At 44.9% G+C, this 27,783-nt stretch overlaps 1 protein-coding gene across 2 annotated transcripts; it reads right to left on the bottom strand.

The window, feature by feature from the left end:
- Positions 1-320: 320 nt before the first annotated feature.
- Positions 321-27,749, bottom strand: KIF9 (kinesin family member 9). 2 transcript variants are annotated; one of them, XM_075043548.1, is made up of 23 exons: positions 27,650-27,749; positions 27,077-27,162; positions 25,586-25,730; positions 24,376-24,476; positions 23,656-23,821; positions 23,414-23,520; positions 22,400-22,624; positions 20,168-20,251; positions 19,955-20,047; positions 19,079-19,226; positions 18,160-18,224; positions 16,973-17,050; positions 15,531-15,599; positions 14,981-15,085; positions 13,514-13,569; positions 11,995-12,085; positions 10,777-10,907; positions 9,244-9,426; positions 7,189-7,397; positions 5,417-5,596; positions 3,654-3,769; positions 1,209-1,313; positions 321-558 (listed from the first exon to the last, which is right to left on the bottom strand). In XM_075043548.1, exons 4-23 carry the CDS (start codon positions 24,469-24,471, stop codon positions 451-453), a joined length of 2,415 nt encoding a protein of 804 aa, XP_074899649.1. In that variant the 5' UTR covers positions 24,472-24,476; positions 25,586-25,730; positions 27,077-27,162; positions 27,650-27,749; the 3' UTR covers positions 321-450. The 2 variants fall into 2 exon arrangements, with proteins under 2 accessions (XP_074899649.1, XP_074899658.1); XM_075043557.1 differs by lacking the exons at positions 321-558; positions 1,209-1,313; positions 3,654-3,769; ... (11 more) ...; positions 19,955-20,047; positions 20,168-20,251 and having other exon boundaries at positions 21,585-22,624.
- Positions 27,750-27,783: the final 34 nt, after the last annotated feature.

Genomic DNA, 27,783 nt, shown 5'->3' with positions numbered 1-27,783 from the left:
CACCCTGGGGTCCCTTCAATCCAAGGGAGGAGTCGTTCTCACCCAGACTTGGCTTCTCAGGATCCACCTTGAGAGCATCAAACTAGCAAAGATGTGACTTGAGACTCTGCCAAGAACAAGCCCAGGAGGCCCTTGCCTCTGGCACTAGGAAGGAGGAAGGCAGAAGCAGCCCAGGTTGTCCGCAACACACCTCTCTGTCGTGACGCTGCATTTTCCAGAGACACTCAGAAAAACAAGCGTTGCTATTTGAAGTCCCTGGCTTGCTTCCTGTCTAAACAGCGGGTTTGGTTACCAATAACTGTCAGTCTAGCTGCACAAAAGTTGGGTGGGTTGGGGTTTTTTTTCCCCTACTGTTTATTTTTGACAAATCTATTGTGGACATGAACACAAGGCACTTTCTGAGGTGACATTGCTTACTGAATGGTGGGTTCCAGGCTGAGCCTGAATCTGCTACATGACATGCAGAAACGACAGGGGTTTATTCTTCCCAGCTGCTGTGATGAGTCCGGGTTTCTTGCGCATTTGCTCGAGGGATGACATGGTTCTGGTGTACGCATGCTGGCAACAGAAAACAAAAAAGGATCATTAACGTGAGGTCAGTTTTCAGAGCAGAATTCTCACCTGTAAAAGCTTTTTTCCTGAAAAAAAACCCCAAACACCTTCCCAACCTTCCCAAGTGGTGCTGGAAAAAAGCTGCCCAAATAAGCCCCATCACACCAGCATTGCTCTACCAGTGGCAGATCCCACCAGGCTCAAAGGAGGGCATAAGAAGCCCTGGGAAATTCTCCACCCAGGCACTGAAAAGCTGGTTTTGAGATGTTTTCCTTAAAAATGCTTACTGATGTAGTTGTGCAGCCCTGTTACTCATAAGCACCCAATCTTTTTGAAAGTCCTGCTAAGCTCCGGGCCTCAGTGGTATCTTATGGTGACCCCTTGCCAGGAAGGAACCAGAAAGTGAGAAGTGCTGAGATTCTTTTTTAGCAGGAGACCAGCACAGGATGGGGCCTTTACATCAGCCAGAGACAAAGAATATTTCAAAGACCTTAGTTGTGCTACAGAACCAAACCAGCAGCTTCCAAAAGGCTACAGCCAAAATGGCATCCATTCGGGAAGAGCCCTACACCGCACCTGGCAGTGAGGCACAGAATTGCTCTCCCAGTGTACATTGGCAGGGGTATGTGGAAATCTCAGGGCCCAGCTGAGATTACCTTTTGATCAGTCTTCATTCTCGCCTTGTAGAATGAGACCGAAGCTGGGCAGGCTGGCAGCGTTGTCTCCTGCATCCGCTCAAACCTGTCCTGTTCGTCTTCCTCCTGCCAGCAGAAAGACAGACCCCGCTCCATGTGAAAAACACACATCTGGAGACATATAGGTCAACAGATCCTGTTTGCCGCCTTGCACGCTGATTCAACAATCTCTCTGAAGCCTCAGAAGTCGGAAGTCCCCTGTTCCCATGCTTTAGGTGAGCAGATTTGGGCAGGACTTTGGGCAAAATCTACCTGCAAGTGTAAAGCCCCAAAAGGAGTTCCCTCAGCCATCTTCTCACAGCCATGGTCTGCCTATAACTACACATAGGACAATCTTCCTTCCACTGCAAGATAATCTCACAGCGTGAAGGAAGTCTGAGCTTCAGTGTGGTCCCCCCTGAGCCCAGCTTGCTGATGTCCACACCCACGCTTCTCCAGGAAACCATCTGGAAGGCGTGAGTGCGCTGAAGAGGAACATGGATTGAATGAAGCACAATTTTTTAAGATACCAGCTTGTCTATGATGTTTTCAGATTTGAGGATAACTCTAGCAGATTCTTAGGTCACCTCTGTGGTGGTTCATGTGTTGCTTGGAGAAGGTGACAGTGAAATTCTGGTGTGATAAAAGGCAGGTGGCCAAACCGAATCAAGCCAAGAGCAAAAGATGCACACCCTGGAGAAATGGATTAGAACAGTAAATGAAGAGCCAGTCTGGAAAAGGGAAAATGCTTCTAAGGAGAAAACAAACCCCCAGAGAAAAAGCAGGTGGTTGCTTCCCAGACCAGTACGGGGCCTCAGCAAGGCCAGTGACACAGACTGGGAAGCTGTAGTGAACTGCCCAGTAAAAGGAACAAGAGGAGAAACCAGCACTGAGCAACATCACCAGGGACACTGTTTATCCTCCGCCTGGAGATTTCTGCCCGTAACATCAACAACTTGACACAGCTGCAAAGCATTGCTAAAAGGCATGCTTCATGCATCTTTGGGGTTATAATTGATGTGATGACAAGAAATGCTGGACTGGAAACCATTAAGGGAGTTTCTATGAATACATTGAGTAACTTGGGTTAGTAAAAGTGACTAGTGATGGATTTCCTCTTTTCCCCAAAGAGTGACATCCTGGGCCCATGCAGTCAGTCAGGGTTTTCCTATTGACCTCATTAGGCTTTGGGGTCAACGCCAAATGGGGGTTGGGTTGGGTTGGTTTTTCTTGCTCTTTCCTATACAGGTCTGCATCTGTATCTGAAATCTTCCACAGTCTGGTAGATCACAACATTCTCTTTAAAAGTAAACTTGCTACATTTTTTTTTCCTCACATCATGTTTGTTACTCATACCCTCAAGGGAACTAATTCAGTAGGATGGGAAGAACCTGTCTCTGATCAGCTTTAAAGCTCTTCACATGCCTTTCTAGAAGGGAGTAAAGAAAATGCTTCACTGAGATTTGCAGTCAAAATAAGCAGACACCTGGAGACAAAAGAGTTCCTTTTCTGTTTTCCTTCTAAAAAGCCAAAGCCATCCTGTCCCCCACTACACGTTGGCTAGAAATGGGGCTGTGCATTTAGGAAAGGGGTCACACAGCTCACGCCCTGCTTACACTCTTTCCCAAAGACCTGTGGGTGCCCCCTGCTCCTGGTGGGGACGGGCTCCTGGGAGAGATGGACCTAGGACTTGTCCCCACTGGCTGTTCTCTGTGATCTGCTGAGGTTAAGCAGCAGTAATGGAGATGTGTTACACCTACAAAGAGCTGGTTCCCCCTCACAGCCAGGGTGGGATCTCCCTCCTTGCTGTCCATCACTTCGTCATGCCAGACGGAGTGGAAACACTGCCACCACGTTCCTATCAAACAGTCTGAAGGTTTTGAGTCTGATATTTAGCAATGAAGGACAAAACCTGGAATGACTTCAGAAGAGAATAATGCAAAGAAGCAGTCTGGTAAATGAGAAGCTTAAGAGAACTGTGCTTTGTCAGGAATGACAAAAGACCCCGGGTACCCCAAAGTGGTGGTTTCTAAATGGAGGACTGGCTATGTACCAGTTGCCACAAGACGAAACACAATAGCTTAGCTGTAAACATTACAGATCATACAGACTGGAAAGAAGCCTCCCAACTACCCCTTGCACCTCTGGGCAGTTTGCCTGATTACTGATAGTCAGCAGATGACTGGGTACTTCAATCACTCTGTCCTATTTTAGCCTCTTAATGGTAAAGCTAATGTGAAAGCAAGATGTATCTCCAGATAGTTGCTCTCTGCATCATAGCAGATAGCATTTCAATGCCAGCCACTCTGCTTCGAGAAAGAGGCAGAGTTGCCATGACCTCCTCCTCCCACAGGCTTAGTTGTGCCCTTATTACCATGCCACGCGTGGCTATCAAGGAGAATAAGCAGAGCTGCCAGGACAACTCACCAGGCACATGACTCTGTTTATGGGAATCATTCCAGGTCTGATGTTGCCACCGGGCTTCAGAGCTTCCCGCACATCCTTGGGGATAAGGAAAGACTCACTGTACCAGATCTCAAACTCTGCAAAGCAAAGCAGAGGGCATTAAACCGGGCTGTAATGACCAAAGAGACAAGGGTGGATTGCTTCTGGCTCCCTGCCTGTGATTCAGACGGGACTTCGGTGCTTTTAAACTCTCAGATGGGACCTCAGAACTCCAAGCTCTTGAATTTCAAACTGTTAGAAAAGTTGGTTAAAAAGGACAGGCGCTGTCAGCTGGCATCGGCCGCGCTGAGGCAGGCTGCCGCCAGTCCTTGCTGCCTGCGAGGTGGCTGGGACGTGGTGGCTGGCTCTGGGGACAGTCCCCTGGACTTGTGCAGCCCGAGAGGCGGCTGGCCGCGAGATGGCACTGCTCCTGCATCCCGGAGACAGGGAGCCATCCAGCCTGGAGCTAGCCATTTTGAGAGGTCAGCACATTTGGGGTTCAGATTTCAATTCCAAATGCTACAGAAGCACAGCCGCTTTCCACCCCCTAACAGCCAGTGATAACACACAGCAGGTGCTGCGATGCAGCAGGAATTCTGTCCTTATTAATACTGGCCATTTCCCAGACACCCGCTGCAAACAGCAGCATACATCTGTGCTCTGCTCCATTCCTCTGGCATGTGTCCCCACGGAGCGGGAGAGCCCACAGCCCCTGAAGAAGGCTGTGCTGCCCAGGAGGGACACCAGGAATGGAGCTGCTTTCTGTCCTGGGAGTCATGAAGGACAAACAAGGTTAAACGCAGAGCCCTGATCTTGCTAGGCACTGTGGACATGATGCAACACCGCTGACTTTTTACCCCGGTTTTAGCGCTCAGATGACCTCTTCACTCTGGGATGGCACAGATATTGAATAAGTCCATGCCTGTATGTTGAAACAAACAGCAAACATCTGGAGCACCCAAAAAATGCCAAACCCGGATCCAATGCAAACCAGTGGCAAAGTTTCTGCCCAGTTACGATTTGGCCCTGTCTATCTCCTGGAACAAGCTGTGCATTTTTTTCAGCATGGGATGCACTGATAGATACAAGTTGTGCTCTGGCAAGTGTGTAGAAAATAAAGTGTTGCCATGTGCACAGCATCCAAATGTTTGGGACTCTGGCGTTCGTACACCTACTGTCTTCCATCACACGGGACAAATCCGGGGGATCATCTTGAGCAGAGATGTGACTCATCACCATGAGGGTGGTGCTCGTGAAGAACTAGAATGACCAAGCTCTGCTTCCTGCCAAGGCGCCGGTGCTGCAACGCTGGAACCTGAATCTCACAGGGCTACAGAGGAGACATCTGTAGTCCAGAGCCAAAGCCCTGGCCCAGTGCAGTTCCTTAGCTACCATCTCTAATTAAATGAAATCAAGGGTGAGAACCAGGGCCATCAGTGGGAGCATTATTGTCAACCTCATTGTGAAAAGCTCTTACCCACAGCATTGCATCTAGTGGCGTGACCAAGGAGCAGTATGCCATTATCTGTGAGAGAGAATCTGCAGCAATTCAGTGTAATGTCAAAAAAACCTACCCAATCATCAATAAAAAACAAGTCTGGAAGGCAACAAGAAAAATGACAACAGGGAATGACATGGGCTTGGCTTATATGCAACATGTCTGTGAAGTGCTTCAGTACCGAGCTGCTATCAAGCAGCCCAGCTAAACTGGAGGCTGCTCAGAAACTGCTCTGGCAAGCCAGTACCTGAGATGAGTTTGTTCCGGCACCGGTCCACCAGATGCTGGCAGTACTGGATTTCTGCCTTGAGGTCCTGCAGTTCAGCATAACCAGACCTGTACTCTTCCTTCAGGTCTTTCAGCTTCATGATGAGTAAAAACTCCTGCTCATCAATTATGATCTGTCCTTCCTCATCAACATACTCTCCTGGAGGGTAAAGAAAGGAAACGAAGGTTTCTCATGAGGGTGGAGAGGGACAAAGAACAGTCATTATACTTTGAACCACACGGTAGTTACCCAGTTATACTGAGGTTAACCACACAATTGACATTTCCTTAGACATGCTTTCTACAAATACAGTGTTGGAGTGGCGTGTGGCAGAAATCACTGATGAACTCCTGAACCCGCTCAGACATCAGTCCTCCCCGAACTGGGACACGTGCAGATGAAGGGGAGGGACCAGGCTCCACAGAAAGACACCCACATGACAGCCTGCTGGAGGGTATCACCTAGGGCTTTTATGGCTCCTACTGAAAAACTCCCTGGGCAGCCAGAGTAAGGGTTTTTGAGACAAAGGGCTGGTCACCCATTTGGGCACAGTTGAGCCAGTGCTACTTCCCTATGACAAACATCTCTTGTTCTTGGTTTCCTTCAAATCAGTTTATTCCTGTGGTTTCCAGCATCCACAATAAACCACCAGTTGGTAGGTGTCACCATAAAAAGCAAAGGCCCAAAAGAAGCAATGAATCCATTAAAAGACAGACCCTTACTTCGATATGGATTCAAGCTGATTTGTTCATCGTTTAGCCAAAAGAGCTTTGCATCTTGCAGGATCAGACCCTATGGGAAAAGGGCCCTTGCAAAGCATGGTCATAAAAGTCTCTCTGTAGGAAGAGAAACAGAAACCAGTAGAGCAGCATTCACTCTGGGTCTGACTCTCTGGTCCTCATTCTCTAGTCAGGGCCTGCTTGCTGGTGACCATTCTCTTTCTCTCTCATTCCTTCTTATTTCCCGCTAATTGCCTGGCAGTAGTTAAGGCTGTAGTTTCACAGAACTGAGTTGTTTTGCTGTCCTCCTTGCATGCAAGGAACACCACTGCTACTTCCTCACCATCACATGCAGAGCACTCTAGACCACTCTGCTGTTAAAGCCATTTGTTTCAGATTTCTCTCCTCGCCCAGAGGCATTTCTTCTCCACTCCTCTGCAGAACGTAACAGCACTGACTCTTGGGAGCCCTGCTGCAGGGACCACGAAACCTGACACACTTCCTAGTCTCATCCAGGTATACTCCACCTAACAAATATCTGCCGCAGCAAAGTAGGAAGGCATTTACCCCATTTTTTCCTCTAGTACCTTGCAGTTTGGGATTTTGACTTTCATAAACCAAACCCTAATCTAGATGAAATCAAGCTGTAGGAGATGCAGTACGTCTCCACCACAGTAAGGGCAAGCCTGCTACCCATGATTTCTACACTGTACTGACCTGCATTTGTCAGCAGTACACCGCCTAATCCATCAAAGTGTGGGGTGAGGAATCAACCTGACTGCAGATCACCTCACTAGTGTAAAGCCTGAGTAGCACGACTCGATGATGCTGAAGTGTGGAGGACTCAGGTGGAGGAATCAGGTGGCAAACCACAAGGCCAGCTGCAGAGCTAGGCCATAAAGCCCAGCCTGCCCCACTGCCCTGGGAAGCAGCAGTGGTGGTCTAGTGGTCTCACCATCAGAACTGCTTTGAAACCAGCAGCTTCCCTCTTCTGTCAGATTCTGGATGGCCAGTCTCCACACAGTGACTTACCCTGCTGCCACCGCTCCTGCTTCTGAGCCTCCAGAGCCTTTTTGATGCCCTCCATCTCACGCTTGATGAAGTTGATCCTCTGTGCTACTGTACTGCTTCTCTTCTTCCTGGCAAGGAGGATGCTTTTGTTCTCTTTAAAGATCCGGCTGATCTCACTTCCGCACTCCTCCTTAAACTGCTCAAATGCCACGGGCTTGGATGGAGGGGAGCTGCAACAGAATTCAAAGAAAACACACGCAGACATGGGGAGGTCAGTTTGTTCTGCCCTGCAGCACGACACAGTTCATGGGAGTTGCCATAGCTGAGGTTTGTGGATGGTATTTCAATGGGCCCTTTGAGGATCTCGCTGTGCTAGCTGCACCCTGGTACCGTCTCTGTGCCAACCTTCATACCCGCTTACCCCCTACTACTCCCAGAAGAAAGAGTTATTTACATAGAAACTACATTCCTCAGGGATGCCTCAGCATTGAGTCTTCCCTGGAAAGTGGACCTTTAATGGTCTGAATTTTCAGAAAAATAATGAATACTGTTCATCCCTATTGTTCTGTTCAACAGAAATGCCTTTGCTCTTTCCTCGCTGGATTCTCAGTACAGACCAGTCAACTCTGCCAACCAAACCCCATAGCTGCGTGCATTGGCCAGCTCTACAATGCTGCCGCCTATGGCTTTTAAGTCTTGCCTGTTTAGAAAGACTGAATTCAAAGTGGTATGCATCAATCCTGACTTTCCTATGAAATGGCTTTGATGCAAACGTGCCCCCAGGAACACCAGCTCTTGCTTCAACACAAATCACAATGGGCAAAAGGAGAGTCCCTCAGGAGAATGTCACACTCCCATGGATGCTGCTCTGTGCTGCGTACGGTTGTTTGTGGTGAGCAGGCTAGATCTGGTAGCAGAAGGTAGCTAGAAGTCTCCACATTCCTCAGACCAAACTGGTTAAAGCAAAACTCTAACTACTGCCCTCCTCTGATTGACCTCTTAAGGGCATTTTTCAAACTCCTCAAAGGCTACGTGAGACTGCTTTCTGTGCCAAACTGCTGGCAAAGCGCTGTAAACAACAGCCACTGGGCAGACTGCCACAGCTACAGTTTTGACAGCCAGTGACTGAGCTACTTTAAGAACTCTGAGTTGTGCCTTATGCAGCTGCAGCAGCAGCCTTCACTGCCAGCCACAGGACTTTCAGAAGAATACTAAAGCACATGCAGAGGGCATGGAGGAACACGATAACATGTTAAGGTGCTTCAGGAGTAAATTCTCCTGGGACAGCTTCACTGTGATGCTCTCCCTCGGTAGCAGGAACAAGCAAGGACTGGTCATCTACAGCACAGGCAATGCAGGTGCTCGCAATACTTCAGAGCTGCATTGCTAGTAGCTTGAGAGCACTCAGCAAGAAAAGATGGCTAGTGATGGGAAAAGTGGTGTCCAGACTGGTTTGTGTGGGGTCCTGGCTGAGCTCCTGTGAGTTGAACAGCCTCATGTTGTTGAGCACATCCTCCTGGAAAGAGTCCTTCCCCTTAACATTTTTCATCCCATCAACTCCATCCAGAATGAAATGCAATTCAGTGCTGCCCTTGCATGCTAAATTCTTTGTCGTGGTACAAGCAGACAACTGGCACATTGCTGCATTTTTGGCCGTTCTCCACTATTCTGTCTTGATATGGCACCTCCTGCCATGATCTTGTGCAGCTATTGACCCATTTTCATGACTGCGCGGGGTTTTGTGGCTGGACATGAGGTTTCTGTGCACTTCTACTACTAACCAAAGGGTGAAGAGTGCTGTGATTTTCAGAGACTTCACACTTAATAGAGCAACTGATCAGGACAGAGCTCAAAGCAGATGGAGGAGATGACTGCCACCAACATACTTTGGTACACAGGGTGTCCATACAATCACTGCTGTCCTACAATGTATTTCTGCATCCAAGCAATGAATACCTCTGAATCTCTCCTCTTTACTTTGAAGCAGGTAGTTGTACTAGGGCAACACAATGCAATCACTCGACTGTAAACCACCCTCTGGCAAAGGGGATATACTCCCTTACAGGGAAAGCTTACCTGGGCCGCTGGGAATCATCCACGGGAGCTGGCTTTGAGAGCTCTGCCTCAATATTTGCTGTATCCTGGCTCCTTACTCCCTCTTTCACATCCAGATCCTTGGTGGAAATTATTACCTGACTTTTTGATGGTAAAAAAACATCCAGATCTCTCCCAGAAAGAGAGCTCCCAATTCTGTCTTTCCTGACAAGGGGAAAAAGATGAACCAGATTAATTAATTTCTTCATAACAGGAAACTGGAACCAAAACATGCTGCAGGTGCTAGCTTTGCTGATTCAAAAACTAGCAGTCTGACATAGCTTCTACCAACATTTGCAATGAAATATCTACTGACAAGGAATAAGATCAGCCTTGTTCTCACACATCCTTACTTCCTAGAGTAGAGGAGCTGCCTTGTTTAGCAAATACTGTAGAACACAGCCCAGGCTGGACTAGCTCTCTTGAGAAAGATCACAAGGACAACAGTCCCACCCTGTCTGGATTGAGGCACACCTGCAGACAGGATAACCGTCTTTACCTTCAGAAGAACCTACAAACTGAATCCCCTAGGATTTGATCTAACCCCACATCTAAATGAAGCCCATCTCTCTGTTCTTCTCCCTCAGCTAACCTCCACAAACAACACCCAGCCTTGTCTGCAGGGGACAGTGTGACTTCAAAGAGATATAGAAAAGTGCTTGCCAAATCTCCTTCCATCTACCTAAAAAACAGGACTGCACAGAGGAGTTCACTGTGTCATGTGGATACTAAAGCCTTGGTGGTTCCTCTCCTCTCTAACACACGGACTTTGTGAAAATGTCAGGGAGGAACCAAGCAGATGCTCTTGGCCACAGAAGTAGTTCTAGAAACTGCCAATGCAGGGACCTCACTTCTATAAATTGGAGGATCTTGCTCTGCTCAGTACTGATTGCTAGTTCCCCCTTCCCTCTCAAAATCTCTTCTCCTTATCTGCTCCTTTGTCTACTGTCCCTTCCTCCCCTTCCACTTAGCAGATCTCCTTCTACCTAACACTTCAAAGAAAAACTGAAGGTTTAACATGTCTTCTGACACCACCACAGGACTCTTACCCCACCTGCGTGTTCAACTCTCCACCTCTCTTGTCACAGGCTAACCCTGTCTGTGCTGGCTGCAAGCTCTTCAGCTCAAAGCCTGTCCACGCCCTGTGTCCACAGCTCACACCCTGTGCAGCGCTCTGTGGTCTTGGTTCATCCGTAACAGACACACAGACAAACTGTTCGCAGTAAATCTTCCCCATAATAGAGATCTACCCTACTACAGGCTGTGCCTGCCGGCCACACACGTTCCCCTAACACCCTCCTGATGGTGTGGCTGGTGGCCATAAGGACACCACAAACCCTTCCAGCACTATGCTGGTATGTCATCCTTGAAGAAATACAGAACTTCGACACACCCGTTAAGCCAGCTTCATCTCTGCCTTCCTCCGTGGGCTGCTCATCACACCTTGACCAGAACCAGTCACTGTGATGACACATTATCAGAGAAAAGGGAGAGCTGCCTGGCTACTAAACTCACTTGGGCTGCTCATTGCTTTTCCTGGATTTCTTCTTCCCACCACGTCTGGATGAAAAAGGAGTAGTTCTAGTCCCAGAAGCCTGTCCATCCTCTTCCCGCACCAAATGGCCATCGACATCAACCACACCTGCCTGGAAGCAAGAAGAAATAAAACATGGACCAGGAAGCATTAGATCTGTAGCTGTCTAGACCACAAAAGCTATACAGCCCTTGCCCAGCAGCTATTCCATCCTGTGGTACGCTCTAATCTGGAAATCTGTAGGTACTACCAAGTATTTCAGGGAAACACATCTGTAAGAATGAAGTGAAAACTAAAATAGGGCCAAAATTATCCTCAAATTCATATGTCAAATGTTTCAGCCACTTAGGGGGAGAATAACTTGGGTCTAGACTTGCAGAAATAAAAGCACCCTCAGAAGTCTTCATTTAGCGAAGATACGTATTATAACTACGTTTCTTATACTATTTCTCATATTGCCTCAACCATAAAACAGAGGCACCATTAAGCACTAAAATCTACCTAAATCAGGTTTCTGTTTTGATTTCCACTTCTTAAAGTAAAGACTTGAATAGGCCTGTTAGAGACTATGTGCTTCTGTTATACAAATACTTTGCATTTTCCCTTCTGCCTTTCTTCCAAAAAAATGCAAAGCATCTTCAGTTAAGCCACAGGACAAGTATATGACTCTGCATAACAGATAATGATTATTTTATCCACTTTACCGGGTAAAACCAAGGCAAGGAAATAACCACTTCAGAAAGAAAATATTTCACAGATGGAAATAAGTAATGAAAAATAGATTATAAACTATAAGATAGAGTCCTACATCTGGATTTATGGTTTACATATGATACATTTACTTTTCTCTAGAAATTATAAGGCTTAAAAGAGTTATCTTAGCAGAGGCAGGCAATCTGACCCTGCCTTCTGCAACTGATTGACAGACAGGTCACCTTCTAGTTTATATTTTCTTCATTCCCATTTAATAAATTATTCTGTTCAGATAATGGGTCTAATGCTCTGCTGATATGAATGCCACTTTGTTAACTGGTGCACCTCTGCTCTGTGCACGTTTTATGACACACTCATCCCATTAACATTTCTGAGCTTCAGATTTCAGCGGGGAGAAGTTGAGAACTTGAGGCGATTCAAGGTTCAGCAGCAGAGAAGCCAATTATAAGATAGATTCTGGGCCAGCCTGAAGCACCCCGCATTACCTTCTGAACAGCAGCAACAGCAGCAAAGTCATTTTTGTCTATCAGAGCATACTTGCTTCGTAATCTGGCCTCCACTTCACGCTCCTGTTGACTAGGGTAGAAAACAGCCCCTTACCATTGTGTTCAAGGAGGACTATTTCGTATGTCAAAACCTGTAATATCTGCCAATATCAGATTTCCAAAGAAAGCCATCTTTTACCCATGATCTTATTCCCAAACACCCCACCTTGCTGCTCCTTTTCTTCCCCATAACCATTGTAACCTTTTTCCATTCTCCTCTTCCTTTCTTTTTCTGTGATGTCCCCTTAGGCGTCTTAGACATGGAAGCTTTTTGATGGCTATTTTAATACTTCACATAACCTTTTAATGGTCCAGATCAAATAATATTACCTCTGTTCAGTTCCATCACCTTACTTTAACCTAGTGATTTTCAAACTGAGTGATTTTTTTCACTGAAAGGGAAGGAGTAAAGCATTGTCAGTAGGCTTAAATACACTATATGAGAATGAAAATTGTTAGAGAACCTGCAAGTTAAAAAAGACTAAAGCCCACTGTTTCAGAACAATAAAAGGATTCCCAAGTTAAAAAAGAAATCAGGCAAAATTTTACCATGAAACCCATTTTGGTCTTGGGTCCCAGCAATGCCTGACTGCCCAGTCTGATGATGTACCACAGACGCTTGTCTTCACACAAGTTTCTCAAGTGCAGGCAGATTTTCTACAGCAATATCCCAATGTCACTCTTGTGAGTAGCAACCTCTACTGCCTAGCCAGACCATTGCTGGAAAGGTTGGTGGGGCAGGGAGTGGGTGGGTTGCCCTAATACTCTTCTTTGTTTTCTATTTCATGACACGGAAGCTGCTTGTCCTCATTTTTAGGATTTTTTTCCAGCCTGTCATTTACCTTCCCTCCTCCAGCCTAAAAAACAACTTTCATCATCCATTGTTGACATTTTCGAATAGCCACTTTCACGCTGTCTCCCATCCCACACCACACATCAGAAAGCACCTCCTTGGAAATAGCCACAGACCCCTCTTATCATGTTCCTCCAAGTTGCTTTATGACCTTCCTTTGCTATGATCTCTAAAAAAAAAAAGTAAATCTGATGACTTTTAGATGCTGGTGTGGTTACACCAGTTCATATCATCTCATCCTACAGAGTTTCATTTTTCTTTTGATCTGTTTGCAGACTGCCTCGCACTATGGAGGTATGCTCCATGACTAGGGATCCTGCACAGTTTATGCTCGGTGATGGTATATTTGCCAAGCAGACTTTAACCAGTGAAGTTTACCATCAAGGGACTTTGCATGTGACTTACGAGCACTGGAAGGTTACAGGCAATAGTCTTCTTGTGCAAAAGCCAGCAGAATTTGTCCAAAATTGTGTTCTCTGTTACAAGTTATTCCCTGTACTTCATACTGATTCTTCACCGATGTCACAGTAAGTGTGATATCACAGACAAAAGCTTGGTCAAATTTCTAAACCTTACTGTGAAATGCATCAACCTTGGATATCTTACCTTACAATCAGTTTGAACTGCTTAAATACCTCCCGGACTTGCCTGATGTTCACTATCTGAGGAAAAGATGTATGCAGTGAAGATACAGATAGGCATTTCTATGCTGTGGTTAGCTGTACTGATTGAAATATTTCAGATTGTGAGAGCTCTGCTTTCCACTTGCTAGGTATCCACACTCAAGGAGAGTTACCTTTATCCTGCACTTGAGAGTCAGGCTGCAGGTGGATACATTGCTCACTCTGAGACAATTTTTAAAGCAAAAGGAATCTGAAAGACTGTGGTAAGTTCCATGGAGTGCATAGCCATCAAATTAATGAATTATTTACAATAATTTTGCAAATGACATAGATGGAAACTACTGACTTTGCGGATTATGATGCTACTTCTCTTTTCACTGCTGCCCAAGACTGCCCGAGTACTTGGAACTGCCAGAGCACTATCTTTAGCCCTCTTACCCATGATAACAAATCAGTGCAGTCGAGTCATACTGCTGTCGCCGTTTAGGGGATGATGAGCAGAGGCATGGACAGATAAGTAATGGGCAGTCTGCAGCTGAGCAGGAATCTGCACTCAGCTCTCCCGTAGTCCAAAAGACTGGACCAAGCGATGAAATGCACTATCTCTGTTCTCAACCCTCTCTCTAAAAGATTCTTCAGTGCCATCCTTCCCTGTGTGAAACTCCTTAGTCCTTCTCTACCTTCCCTGCTCCACACCCACCCACATCACATTTTGCAGGCCAGGTAAAACACACCTTCATGTAAGCCTTTATTCTGCTCCACTCCTGCCTGCTGGAGGGAGAGAACAGGGACTTTGAGAGAAGATAATGATTACATTAAATGAGAGGGAGTGTCTCAAGTGTTTTGTTTAAACTAAAGGGTTATCTAACTGTTTGGAAAACAGTCTTCCAGCAACTTCTGCACTGTTGTCACACTGGCTTCTGTTCACAATCAAACAAAACTTTACAGTAACTCTGACTGTGCATTTATGACTTCCATTTCCTTATATTTTGTTTGTTTTCCAGTTTGTCCACACAGGAATATTTCTGTACGCAGGACTTTTGCTATTTTGTTTTGCAATCATTTTGCAGTCAACAGGTAGTTTCAAGTTGAGAGACACTGCCCTAATGAACCTGTCTCTAAGAGACTGGATATATTTTGGCAACACACCTTGCAAAGATTTAGTCTGATGTTGGCAGGGCAAAATTTTGACATTAATTCTTTAAAGAAGTTCCAAAGAAACCAATTCAAAGGGTTTCACGACTGAGGGGAAGTCTCAAGCTTCCCAAAAAGCAAAAATGGAATGAAAACAAGGAGACAGTCCTTAACATGCAAAAAAATTAAATTACAATTCTGTAGCGCTTTGGGGGTTAAAGACAGCCTCTTCAGAAGACATTTTCATTGCTTCCGTCTGGGAGTAAAATGGGATGGAATCAGTATTTAAGTCCTTCCCCACTAGAAAGCTACTTACATCAATTTCATCAATGGCTCCTTTTAGGTATTTATGGACTTGAGACTTAATCCCTGCTATCTGGATGTCAGTCAGAGGGTCATAAGTCACGAAAGAACGATTTACCTAAGAAAAAAGGGGAACAACTGAGTATCCGTGAATTACAAAAAGCTGAGCAAGTACTAGTGTGCTGAACACCTGACATTGCTCTACTGTGCCCAAGGAAGCCTTATGTTTAATTTCTGACTGCGACTTCTCATCATCTGAGTTGACAGGACATGGGACTTGGGAGTAGACTGAAAGCAATGCATTCCTCTTCACATTTCAATCAAACAAGAGGAGGCCTTCAAGATTCTGAAAAAAACATCTACAGTGGCTGGGGACTGAAGCTACAACACAGTCTCACTGCATGGGATCTTCAGAACTTTGCCTAAACCCCAAAAGACAGTGCTGAAAGCAGAAGGAAGAATACGATCACACTGGACACTGAGTTAACTGATCCTACTGCAAAACAAAGATCATGACAAAGCCTTAACTAGTCCCATCTAAGATGTTGCAGCCTATTCCTTACCAAGCTGTCATGCATGGCCAGTTCCTGCTTCAGAAGAATAATCTCCTTCTCCAAAGCCTTCACGGTCCCCTAGGCAGAAAACAAAAGGGTGAGCAAATGACAAAATGCTATTGGAGAAAAAACTGCTGAAAAGCAGCATTAAACTGGCTGCCAGAGAACATCACAGCTGTGTACCAGCTCCCCCAGGGCTTGCTGTCAGGTTTGCATCAGTGAAGTAGTGGGTCTGGAAATCACTTTGCCTTTGATTAACTTCCAACAGGACAGCTTCTGTTGTATCCTGGGTGTACTGCCTGCAGAGTCAGCCTAAGCCATAAAAGAAGGGCCACCTGTTTTTTAATTTGATGCTTTCCTGATCTGATACTGTAGGGGTCATCAGGTTCCAGACTATGAGATATTATCTTGAAAGCGAAAAAATATGCAGGTTTCCACTCTGACACTTACTGAGTTCTGACATTAACTTTAATAGAGGAGGGAGCCTCCTGTGGTGTATTTGACTGAATTTCTCCATAACGTGGAATATCTTCAAGCATTCACTATTTCGAATGTGTTTCCAGAAAGGTGTGGGTACACAAATCTCCTTGGGATTGAGTGCGAATTGGCTACTGAGCCACTTTTCAAGCTACTTGTTGAGCATCAAAGCACAGTAGCTTCCTTAAACGTTACTCTTTCGGCTACGCTTTTCTACTCCACCCATCTCAACAAAAATGGAAGGGACTGAAGAGGAAAAGACAGTCTGTTGTACAGCTTCTTCTGGAAGCTGTTGGAGGAAACTCCCCAGCTGTTTCTCTGCTTGCCAATGAGATCGGACCATGAAATACAGCAGGGCTCTCACACACACCACATGTGTTACAGATCAGATAACTCTAAACTTGTTCTCTGGGCTATCAGTAATTCATAAAGCATTTACCGCTGCCAGCTCTGTTTCAGCTGTGAAAGTGCACTCGGGACATCTAAAATACTATGATTGTTTCCTTTAAATTATTTCCTTGTTTAAACAAGTTTTGTAATTGTGGCAAAAATGTTATGTTACCAGCAGCAACAGGGATAATGCTGTCTAAAGCTGCAGGTAGGACTGGAGGTGATTTCCCCACATACCAGGGGAGCAGTCCACAACATAATATCTCTGTTAATAGGTGAATCTTATCAGAAAAATTAAGGGCTCATATGCATGCAGTTGAAAGAATTACCACGTGTCAGGGAAGATGTGACCATGTGCATGACTGTACCCTCTAGCATATTCAAGGAAACTGTAATTAAATACCAATGAAAAAAAGTTTCATACTAATCCATTCTATCATATACCTAAATTTAGCAATGTCAGCTTGGCTGATGAGTGGTAATTCATTAAGCTACCGAATTGCCCTCTGGTTTTTAAGGTCATTACCCTAAATATTTATGAACCTGAGAAAATATGCCTTCTTCCATTCCCCTTCTCTACATACCTCTCGGTCATATGTCTCATTAAGGATTGGCTCTGTTGTGATCCATTTCATTCTGGTAGCAAAACGAAGAGAAGACAACTGAAAAACATGAGCTTAAGTAACTGAAAGACATATTGTCAAGGATATAATTTTCAGAATCTGTTACTACTTAATCATATGGGATCCCAGAACACAGAAATACAACAGCTATTTAACTGCAGGGAGCAGTATAGAATATCTAATTCCAGGAGCATATCCTCTAGCGCTCACTGGCTTCTATGTGATTAGCCAGCTTCAGAGGATGTCTTTGTCTTCTCTGTTCTGCATGCGGACAGCTCTTTGTTCCAGAGTTGCGACCTCAAAAATACCCATTCCCATTTCTAATCAAAATAACACTCAGACCCTAAAAACTCCAAATCACACATCAATGGCCTTCAACCTTAATTCCTGCAACCGTGGTATCTTGAGAGTAAGCCCCTGCAGCCTGAAAATCCTCTTCTTGATGCAAAGTATAGCAGCTGTCTTCTCAGTAATATTACAAGTTTCTAGATGCTATCAGAACACAAGGAGGAGATGATAAAAACAACTCTGTCTTGAAGTCAACTGCCTAACAGGTGTCTGTGTTTACATTTTTTTGCTACCTAAAACTTTCTTGGCAAAGAGGAGAGTGATTCCATTCTCTGTGTTACAGATGTGGTTAAGCTGATCCAGTTCAAACAGTGAGACTTTCCACAATTTAATTATTTCACAGGTTAAAAAACTTTACTGTTAGGAGGTTACTCCTGATTCCTGAACCAGCAGAAAGCCAGCTCGGCTCTGATGTGAACTGGTGTGATTCCATTGACCTCATTTGGCCTTCTTCTTTGAATGTACCATTCAAACACATTCATAGAGTTGAACCAACAGTAATAATTAACACTATCCAGTGTGCTCAGATTTTAGCTGCTTGTGCCTGTTCTATTTCAGGCTCTCATTTTCCCCAGGGCCAGTTACTACTCGTCTGCATCACAAAGCAGATTGGCAGAGCAATCTGTTTTCTGAGCCTTTGAGATAAGATGAGCTATCCAATGTTTCTGATGAATTAGGCAGGATGTTTCTCTGGGACTTCTGCCATGGCCCTCCAGAGACTATTCTTTAAACCAAGCTACGGCCAATTGCAACAGTAGCAGGAACAAGACTTTAATTCTGCAGAAATCAGTTCAACTTACAGTCTCTTCCACATGCACAGCTTCCCCACAGATATTTGCCACTAGGACAGTATTGCAGTTTCCCCCTGGGAAAATTTTAAAAGAAAAAAAAAGCAAAGAATATAATTTGGGGGTTTTTATTGTTTCCTTTTCTGGAATGTATTATATTATGTGCTGACTAAAATAGAGAAAAAGAAGCAACAAAGAACACAGCCAGTTTCTAACTGTCCCTCTAAAGTTCCCATGGGTACAGAAACACAGTGGCACAGAATGACTTAAGAATAAAGGTAAAATGTGTTTCTCATGTGGCGATGATGCAGTAAGATGGATGGGAATACAAACTGTGAAAGCCTGAAATCAGGAAAACTGCAGCAGAGGATTTTAAAAGCCTTTGGCCTAAATCTAATAGCGGGGAACCTGGCAGGACATAGTCACTGCCTTTCCTAAAAGCAACGCAAGACTTGTACTTGGAATGCCTCAAACATCACTCTTATTTCTGATGACTTCGGTTACTCCACACAAATGTCTACAGCCTGTTTTCAGCTGCTTTCTCCACCCATGTCTCCAGCCTGCATTCCAAGAGTATAAGACTTTCCTGTGGATTCACAATGTACCACAGCTTTGTGTTTATCATCTGTAGCCTGATCCTAAAGCAGGAGCATCTGAAAAGGTTTATAACATGCTGGGTTGGGGGTTTTTTTGGTGGTAGTTTTTTAAAGTATTCTAACAAAGGTTTTGTTAATTTCTACTGGCTTGATCAGTGTGAGCTTTGTACTGTCTCCTGTGCCTGCTGTTTTATTTGATGAGGAAAAACAGACATCCTGAGAATGATGATGAGTTCCATGTGTTTGTATGTTATGGCCTTAGGACTTAATATGCTCACTGAAAAAACATTGTTTTCTAGGAACTATTTGGGGCTGTTGTAATGCACAGCTCTTACCTAGTGAGTCCTTAAGAACGTGAGTGAGCTTGCTCTGCCGGAAGGGGATGTGTTCCCTCTTAGGATCAGCCAAGGCAATGATGATTTGTTCAAGGAATGACAGAGACTTGTTGATGTACGTGGCTTCTTTCAGAACCTGTCCTTCAGACTGTAATGAAGATCAAAAGGCAAAGCTTCCACAACACATGTTTCTGGCCAAACCGCAGAAGAGAGCATGTTCCTTACTGAGGGTACATCTCCACTTGACTGCGAGGGTAAGGATCTAATTCAGACCCAATACATTTGTGATCTAGAGCTTTCTTCAGTCTGAAAACAAGTTTTCAGAGACGTCAGGTTTTCATTACAAGTCTACAAGGACCACTGGCTTTCCTTCCCAAAGGGTAAATTATATATTTGTCAACAGGCTGATGCGATTTCTATTCTGATCAATACAGAATGTCACACAGGACGTGAGCAGCTTTCAGTTGTTGAGCCCTAATGCTCTAAGAAAGTTTCAAGGGTTTGCGTGCTGTGACCAGGAGTGGGGGATTTGCACTGTCACTCATAGAATGAAGAGGAAAATCAGAGGTCCTTTGTCTTAACAGTTGATGGCTCTAGCCCTTTCTTTCATGGAGAAATTAACTCGAATTAACTAACTGAATATAGGTTAGGTTGGAAGGCACATCCAGGATGGGAGTCACATACATGTGGACTTAGAAACGATACACAGCAGCTGCAAACAACTGAGCACCCTCTGATGTGTTAATGTGACTTACAATTTGTCACAGTCCCTCCTACTTATCACAGGTTGAACTCTGTTGTGGGGAAAACCCAGAATTTCACCTCCACCATGTTGATTACTAGACTCTTCACTGAAATATTTCTTCCATTACTTACTCCAGTCTTGCTCAGTCTCTCTGAGCCTGCCAGATCTATTAAGTTGATTTTAGAGTTAATGCATTTGACATCTGAGAAAACTCTGAAACGAGACTGAGGGAGAAAATAATATAAACTGTACTTAACAGTAGACAAAACTGAAATACAGTAAAAAACAGACATGTAAAGATCATCAGCCATTTGAGTCCCTAGGAAAACTGCTGGAGCTCTTACCTCAATATAAATAGTAAAGATGCAATGGGATCTGGATGAATTTTTATTCAGTGTGTGCTCTGCTATCATTCTGTTGGTCTCACCCTGCAAATGAAGTAAAAATTCAGGACAGTGTTTTTAAACTTTTGCATTGGTAGAATAAAGGGAAATCAGAAATCCACACAGTTAGTTGTGGGTGCTGGTCTCTTCTGTCAGGTGGCTGGAGATAGGACAAGAGGAAATGGTCTCAAGTTGAGGCAAGGGAGATTTAGGTTGTATATTAGGAAAAAATATTTTACTGAGAGGGTTGTCAGACATTGGAATAGGCTGCCCAAGGAAGTGGTTGAGTCACCATCCCTGGAGGTATTCAAAAAGCACATAGACAAGGCACTCCAGAACATGGTTTAGTGGGCATGGTTGATGGTTGGACTCAATGATGTTGAAGGTCTTTTCCAACTTAAATGATTCTATGATTCTAAATAAACAGTGGTTCAATCCTCACTCTGCAGAGCCCGTAACACCAACCAGTTGGTTAGAGCAGTCAGAGCAGGAGCTCACCGTATTTGCCTTGCTTTCTTACTCAAAGACCCCTCAAAGCATTTCATGGTGCAGTTGGTAAAGGTCACTGTTTACTGTAATAATGCCTTTTACCGGAGACCACATTATCTGCATTTCCACTTTCAAGGCTCGGGTCACAGAATTGTGGCTTTTTGAGGAACAGTCAGGCAAGCCTTGTTCAGAGGCAATACCTCCCCGGCTGTTTCAGTTTCTTGATGACTAGAAAACCAAAGAGCTCCCCAAGCTTTAAATGTCATAGAAAACTCACACAGAAATGATAGCCACAAATTTGTAATGCCTACTTACAGGAAAAGAAAGCAACATCGAAAATTATGTTGCAACTGCTTGTTAGGAGCACCAGTCTATCACAGAGCTGTGCTGCCAGGCTGGCAAGGCAGAAAAGGAAACGGAAGGCTCTACAGCATAGAAGTGCACTTGTCAACAGGTTTCACAGCCGACTGATCTGCCTGGGTCTCAAAGGACAATGACCTTTGAGAGCTGGAAGGTCAGTGACTGGCTCCACACTAGGGAGTGTAAATCTAAGAGCAAGGATGAAGGTGAAGATCTCTAGGTAAATGCTATAGCCTCACTCCACAGATGAAGAGTCACAGCATAGTGGGCAGCTTCTTCAAACCCTGGAGCTTTCTCTGTGAACCTAGAACCACACACAGAACTCATCTAAGGACCTGAATGGATCCCCAGGCATCATTTGTACTTTTTCTGTCTATAGATCTCAAGTTAAGCTGCATTATCATCATCCTTCTACTCATTAAAAAGGAAATGGGAGCTCCTGCAAATCACAGAGGCTAGCTTAGGACAACACAGTCCCATTATTAAAAAGGCAAGTGAAAGATTTTAAGGACACCAGATGGCTCCTGGTAAGAATATGCTTCCTGCATACAGAACCAATTATTTATTCATGTTTTCCTTATGAAGTAAAGTACACACAAGTAAATGAAAGATGCAGACATAAGTAAGCAAACTCCCTTCACAAATCCAACCCACTGTATGAAAGTCCCTGCCATAAAATCTGACTAACGGTACCTATGCCATGACCATCCCAGCCTATCTGCCAAAGATGTCGCTGGTAAGACTCTTTTTTCTTGGAGCATTGACATAGCTAGGACAGGCAGGTGTGGTTTTCAGGAAGAAATTCCAGTGTCGGTCAGCTGGTGGGTCTAAAAGGATCCCAAATATTCTATACTTTGTACTGAGTCACTCACTGACACCCTTATGTGATAACCAGGGTAATGAAAACAAGTCTTTTTGGCTGTCTGGGATCTCAGTCGGCTGAAGGGGTCGGTGAGGTGGCTGGTATTTCAGACAAGGCTTTTGAAATGAAGGCAGATTCTGCGGCTGCCTTCACTATTTTGGTGCTGCCTGGAATCTCCAACACTACTATGTTCTGTGGTGTCACCTCAACATATTTCCTCCATCACTTGACTTGCTCTGGCGTACACTAAAAACAGGGTTTCTCCACAGAGATCTTCCAGAATCTCTGTGCCAGGGACATTTTCCTTGCAAGAACAGGGCTACAAAGAGTTACCAGTTCTTTTATCCACAATAAAGAGAACAAAGAGGCCTGAACCTCCCTGCAGCCATCCTGGACACAAACCTCCTGCTTTACTGCCTCCTCCCTCAGCTAAGCCAATAAATATAACAATCAGATGAAGTGTAATATTTGTTTTTTCTTGCCTCAAAAAGGAGATTTAAAGCATCTTCCTCGTGGCTAACTGAATGTATAGATAGGCCCTTCACATAAACACCCTGCGGGCAATCCACTACAGCCATCTGCATGTCACTGGTCCCATTGCTGGTCATGGTGGACAGAAGGTCAAACAAGGTCTCATTGTAGATTTCCAGGTAGGATATTCGGACAGTGATGAACGGATCAACAGAATGTGCAGTTGCTTTGAAGACCTATACAAAAACAAAGAGTTTGTCAGTGGCGGTGCTAGCTCACAAACAGAATTATTAGCTATTTATGGCTTTCCAGAGAAGCTATTTATAACTTTCTGTGCAGCTACAAGTGCATCTGTGTACATGTAGCTAATTCTGAACTGTGGTTGTCTGAGGGCTGACAGGGCTAAGTCAACGGTTTTAATGATTTCGCAAAATGATAGCTTTGAAAACAACAATTTTGAAGGCCTGCTTACATTTGGGAAGCAGCATGTACTTTATGTGAGCTGGTAGAATTAAACAGGAACAACCTCTGCAACTGACAGTAAAGCAGAACTACAGAATTCCTCCCATCTTCGTTTCAGGTTGTATGTGTTGTGTCAGCCCCACACCGAGCACGTCAGTTGTCTTTGTGGGAGTGGAGAGCATTCTGCAGTATTGCTGCCTAAACATAAGCAGATCTGCCCCCTCAGAGCAGTGGTAGACTTGTGCCTCTGGACAGGGACGTCTTTATGCAGCAACGGACCGACAAATCAGCATGTTTCAAGCCAACACCATCCCAATGCTCTGAAACATAGCCGTTATCAGTGAACAAGGTCACGGTGTAGTAAAACGAAGGTACAAAGTAACTATGTTTTACAGCCTCCTTTACTTCTTTAATGATCATTACTTAGATAAAATGAAGCAAAAAAAAAGGACCGGTGGAGATAAACATAAAACATATTCACTGTGTTAAAACACTTTAATGAGTATCAGCAAGAGCTGACCTTGTGATTCCTTCCAGCCTCTTTTCCCACTCAAATCCAGTACCTGCTGTATAGCTCGGGGTATGATTCCTCGATGCTTGTACTCAGCAGTTGCTCCCGTCATTGTGTAAGTTTTACCAGCCCCCGTTTGCCCATAGCACATTATCGTGCCTAGAAAAGATTCAAAAGCGAAAGAATAAACTTAGGAGGGAGCCTCTGCATTTCTCAGATGGAACATCAAAAGGATCTCTCCCTCAGATCAAATCTACACTTATTGTCAAAATAATAAAAATAGCAACAAATTACCATTATAGCCAATTAAAGCTTCAGACACCAATTTCTTAGCCACAGTCTCATAAGCCAGTTCCTGGGAGGTATTGTGAAGGACGCCATCCAGTCTAAAGGACCAGTCAGTCTGCCTGTTATTCACAACTCCTTTCTTGGCATCTTTTCTGATGTATATATCTATGGTCTGAAACCCAAAAAGAGATGAAGATAACTTTGATAGCCATGAGGAGTTTCAGCAGTTATTGTCTGAAAAAAAAATACCCACTGAAGACCTGGAGGTAAGTAGAAAACGGAGCACAAATAATAATATTGTTTTACTGATCTTGATGGTATTTTCTGGTAATAGATACTTTAAAAAAAAGGAAATGTGGCTAAGCTCATCTGTTTACCTTTCAGTGATGTGTCTGATTTCATAAGGGGAGATAGAAATAGACTGTACCACAGGGAGACCTCTTAGGCTGAAACGGTGGTTACCACTAGGAATTCCTCAAGGAACAGTCAGAGTTTGAGGATCTTCTCTAGTGACTGTACCACAAGAAGTATGTTTTCCATAGTCATGCTTGCTGATACAAAACCATGAGCTACTGTCAGCACAGAGCACAGCATGCAGGAACACATGAAACAACATGCACCAAAAAGTTATGCATGGCCTTAAGGAATGGAAGAATTCTGCATTTCTGTGGGCAAAACTGAAATCAAATTCCAAACCTTTCACACTTGCAATCTCTTTTTCTCTACCTTGTTGTCTGGCCCAAACTTGATCATATCTTGAGCAAAATTAGCTGTTGGCTTGACTCGCACAAATGTATGGACTCTCTTTTCTACTGCATCCATTCTAACTAGAGAGGGAAAAAAGGGAAAAATCAACAATGTTGCACTCGCTAAAATGAAATTAAATGTTATTTGTCATGAAAAGGTAAGCTACAGAGTAGTCAAGTTTAAAAATACAACGTTGACAAATGTTCAGCTGCACTTTCTACTCTTTATTAAAAGCAACTGTGGGCAAACAGTTGCTGAAAATTCTTTGCAGCGTTGTTCTGCTCAGAAAACTGAGCATGTAAAAAGAGAAGGGTCTTACCGATCATGATTTCCTTTTGTGTATCAGGCACATTAGTGTTTGACAACACAAGCTTTTCTTCCTCTTAGCCTTGCAAAGCAAAACAATTGCAGGAATACGAGATGGATTTTCCTTTGTCTAGTGTTTTCTGTGTGTGAAGGCACACACAGCCTTGTTTTGTAAGGTCAGCTCATCCAGAACTGTGTTTCAAGCTTCTGAGGCTTTGAGTAAAACGTGGTATAGGTGAAACCAAGCCTGAAGGAACTCAACAGCACTGCAAAGGACCGTGCAAGCCCATTGGTATGCCAACATTTCCAATGCTCTGAGCAGCAATTACCTTGTTTACAGTCTGTATTGCATATGCATTTCTCATATCTTTGTAACCCCTTCTTTATACTGATACGCAAAAATATATTAAACTTCCTAATGAACACCTGATCTTAAAGTTTCCAGAATAAAAAAAGTCACGTGCCTGACAACTCCTGGTGAAATTCTTGTGTTGCTCTTCTGGTCAATGCAAGTTCAGTAAGCGGCTGTCAATATCTGGCAAAGCTAGAGGATTTGCTGGCTAAAATCCACCAGAGGAGGGCTCAGAGGATACATCCAGCTGCTAAAGCCCCATCTAAGAAACATGGACTGAGTATTTTTAAATCCCTGGAACATGCAGATCCCGTGTTTTCTCTCGGCTGTTTCCTACAGACAGCCTGTGCCCAATAGTTGTGTAATATCTAGTGACAACTTCTAATTTCGGACTAGATCTTTGTATCCCTTGTATATTAAGTATTTTTATTCACCTTATCTGCTGTGACTCCTTTAAAAAGAAACATAGACATGTGAGTTGAACCAAGACTTCTCTTTATTTAAAAGAGAGGTGACCATTTGAACAACTACCTGGTAAAGGTACCGTGGGCGCCTTGTCCTTTTCCTCGACTACCGCAGCGATGCCAACACAATGCCCACTGTAGAATCCAAAATAGAGCTACGTTACCGCGACCATAATCTCTTCAGCATCGGCGACTGTCTTCAAATAAATGATCTGTGAAAAAGCACGGTGATAAAGAAGTGCACAGACGTCACCATAAGGATTCAGCTCTAAGTGACACACACAAAAAGCTGCCAAAATATTTGCCAGCGCTGCATAAATAAAGGCAGGAGCAGCACAGGTACAAGTGAAATGGAAACAGACACGGAGTTTTAAAGTTGGTAACCAGCGTAGGAATGCTACTTATCTGGTTATCAGGATTGTTAGAGATCACAAAACTCTGCTACGCAAATATAACCCCATGCTGGAGGGGCATGTGCCTTATTTCTTCAAAGCTGCAGCAAGAAGCACAGCAGGAAGAAGGAGCAGGGGAAAATTTTAGGCAAAAACTCTAATATGAATCAGAGAGAGACAGAACAAATTCCAAACGAGTGGAATTTTCCTCACTGCAGCAATGCCCACTGTTCGATGTTAGGACAAAAGCAAATTACTCCTGGGAGTATTTACTAACGTTAGAAGACGGGAAGGAAACTGGGAAACACCTCTCTGGCAGACTCCTAACCAACAGACTAGAGACCACAAGCTCTCCAGCTCATTAGCAATACCCCAAGCATCCAACCAATCTGATTAGTAATTGTGGGTTTTTTTTGTCTGCAGTGGAATTTTTATTGAGGCACTATGAAAAAACCTACATGTTTACTGGTCAGCTAACCAAAAACGTTTCTGGCTGTTTCACCGCTAAATCATCCGCCCCTGGTTCAAACAGGAAATGTTGAAAGGACAAGAGCGAGACTTGCTGTTACCTTCGCTCATCATTCAGCACCCGTAACATAAACCAAGCAAGCAAAGCAAATCACAATTCACAACTCGGGCCGTCGGTTTTGAAGCTCTTTATGACAAGGTGCCAAACCCAAGTTCCTTGGTCACTCCTTACACAGCAGCTGAAGCCAGCAGGGCTCCCCGACTAGTTAGTCTCAAGACTAACAGACTATTTATACTCAGAATTAATGGAAACACAGTTATCTCTGCAATGGAGGCAGACACCAACGTGCCTACACAAAGATTAATGCCAAAGGGAAATTTTAGATGGGGATTTTGGGGCCGATTGGCACAGAAATGTGTACCCAGAGCAGTGAAGTGCAGTTTTCTGAGAGATCTAAGCTTATCCACCACAGATGGACAAAAGCCTGGGCCAAATCTAAACACTGGAGAGGCAAAGCTGCTTTTGAGGTGGTGACCATGAGGCTGTCCCTAGAATTAAAACTCCAGTGATGCTTTCAGCATTGAATCCACCCAGTTCAACATCAAAAGCCCAGTTCTGCCTCAGCACCCAGGCCATCTGCACGCCTGGGGCCACCTCTGCCCCAAGAAGAACGGGAAAGAGAAGACCCCCAAATTACCTTCTGCCTTCCCAGCTGACTGCAAACCAGCCAGACACTGCGGGATGCGAGGCGTTTGGTGACACGGCTGCACTGATAATGGGGGCCTAGGAGAGATGACAGAAGAGGTGGGATGAGGGCATGAGGATGGCCGAGATAACAAGCAACAGAGGGAGTGCCGTGGACAGCCATGGCCACAGCCCCGCTTGCTGGAGAGGAGGGCAAAGGAGGTGACCTGAGAGGGAGCTGGGGCCGAGGCGGGGGCTGTGGGGACAGGGAAAAGATCGTCCATGTTTTAGCAGACGTGGGGGGGTGAAGATGGTGGGGACACAAGGTCTTGAGGAGGTGAGGCTGGGGGACGGCGAGAGGGAGAGCAAGGCCTACGGAGACATCGCCTGAGTGAGGGGAACAAAGCCTGGGGGGCATGAGGCGAGGCCTTGCCGGGGGGGGGGGACGACGACAAGTCCTGGGGGAGGGGGACAAAGCCTGCGGGGCTGATGCGGCCTGTGGGGACACCACGGCCGGAGGAGGCGGCTGACGACAAGGCCCTGAGGAGGGGGTGACCCCCGGGGGCAGCCCCCACCCCTCACCTACCTGCGTCCCCTCCTCAACCGGGCCCGGGCGAGGAGAAGCCGCGGCGGCCAGCGGGGGTTGTGTACGCCGTTGCCATGGCACCCACCTCTTCCGGTCTCTCCCGGAAGCGGAGGGAGGCGGAAGTGGGGGGGGTG

This window comes from Buteo buteo, chromosome 2, assembly GCF_964188355.1.
Source record: "Buteo buteo chromosome 2, bButBut1.hap1.1, whole genome shotgun sequence".
In the NCBI taxonomy this organism is placed as follows: Eukaryota; Metazoa; Chordata; class Aves; order Accipitriformes; family Accipitridae; genus Buteo; species Buteo buteo.
This window is presented reverse-complemented; position numbering and strand designations above follow the sequence as displayed.

Excerpts from the sequence above, each read along its gene's own strand:
- KIF9 (XM_075043548.1), bottom strand. The coding sequence starts at position 24,471 with ATGGATGCAGTAGAAAAGAGAGTCCATACATTTGTGCGAGTCAAGCCA. Across the intron at positions 15,086-15,530 it reads TGGCCATGCATGACAGCTTG|GTAAATCGTTCTTTCGTGAC; the intron begins GTAAGGAATAGG and ends CTTTTTTCTTAG. Across the intron at positions 559-1,208 it reads GAATGAAGACTGATCAAAAG|CATGCGTACACCAGAACCAT; the intron begins GTAATCTCAGCT and ends TTCTGTTGCCAG.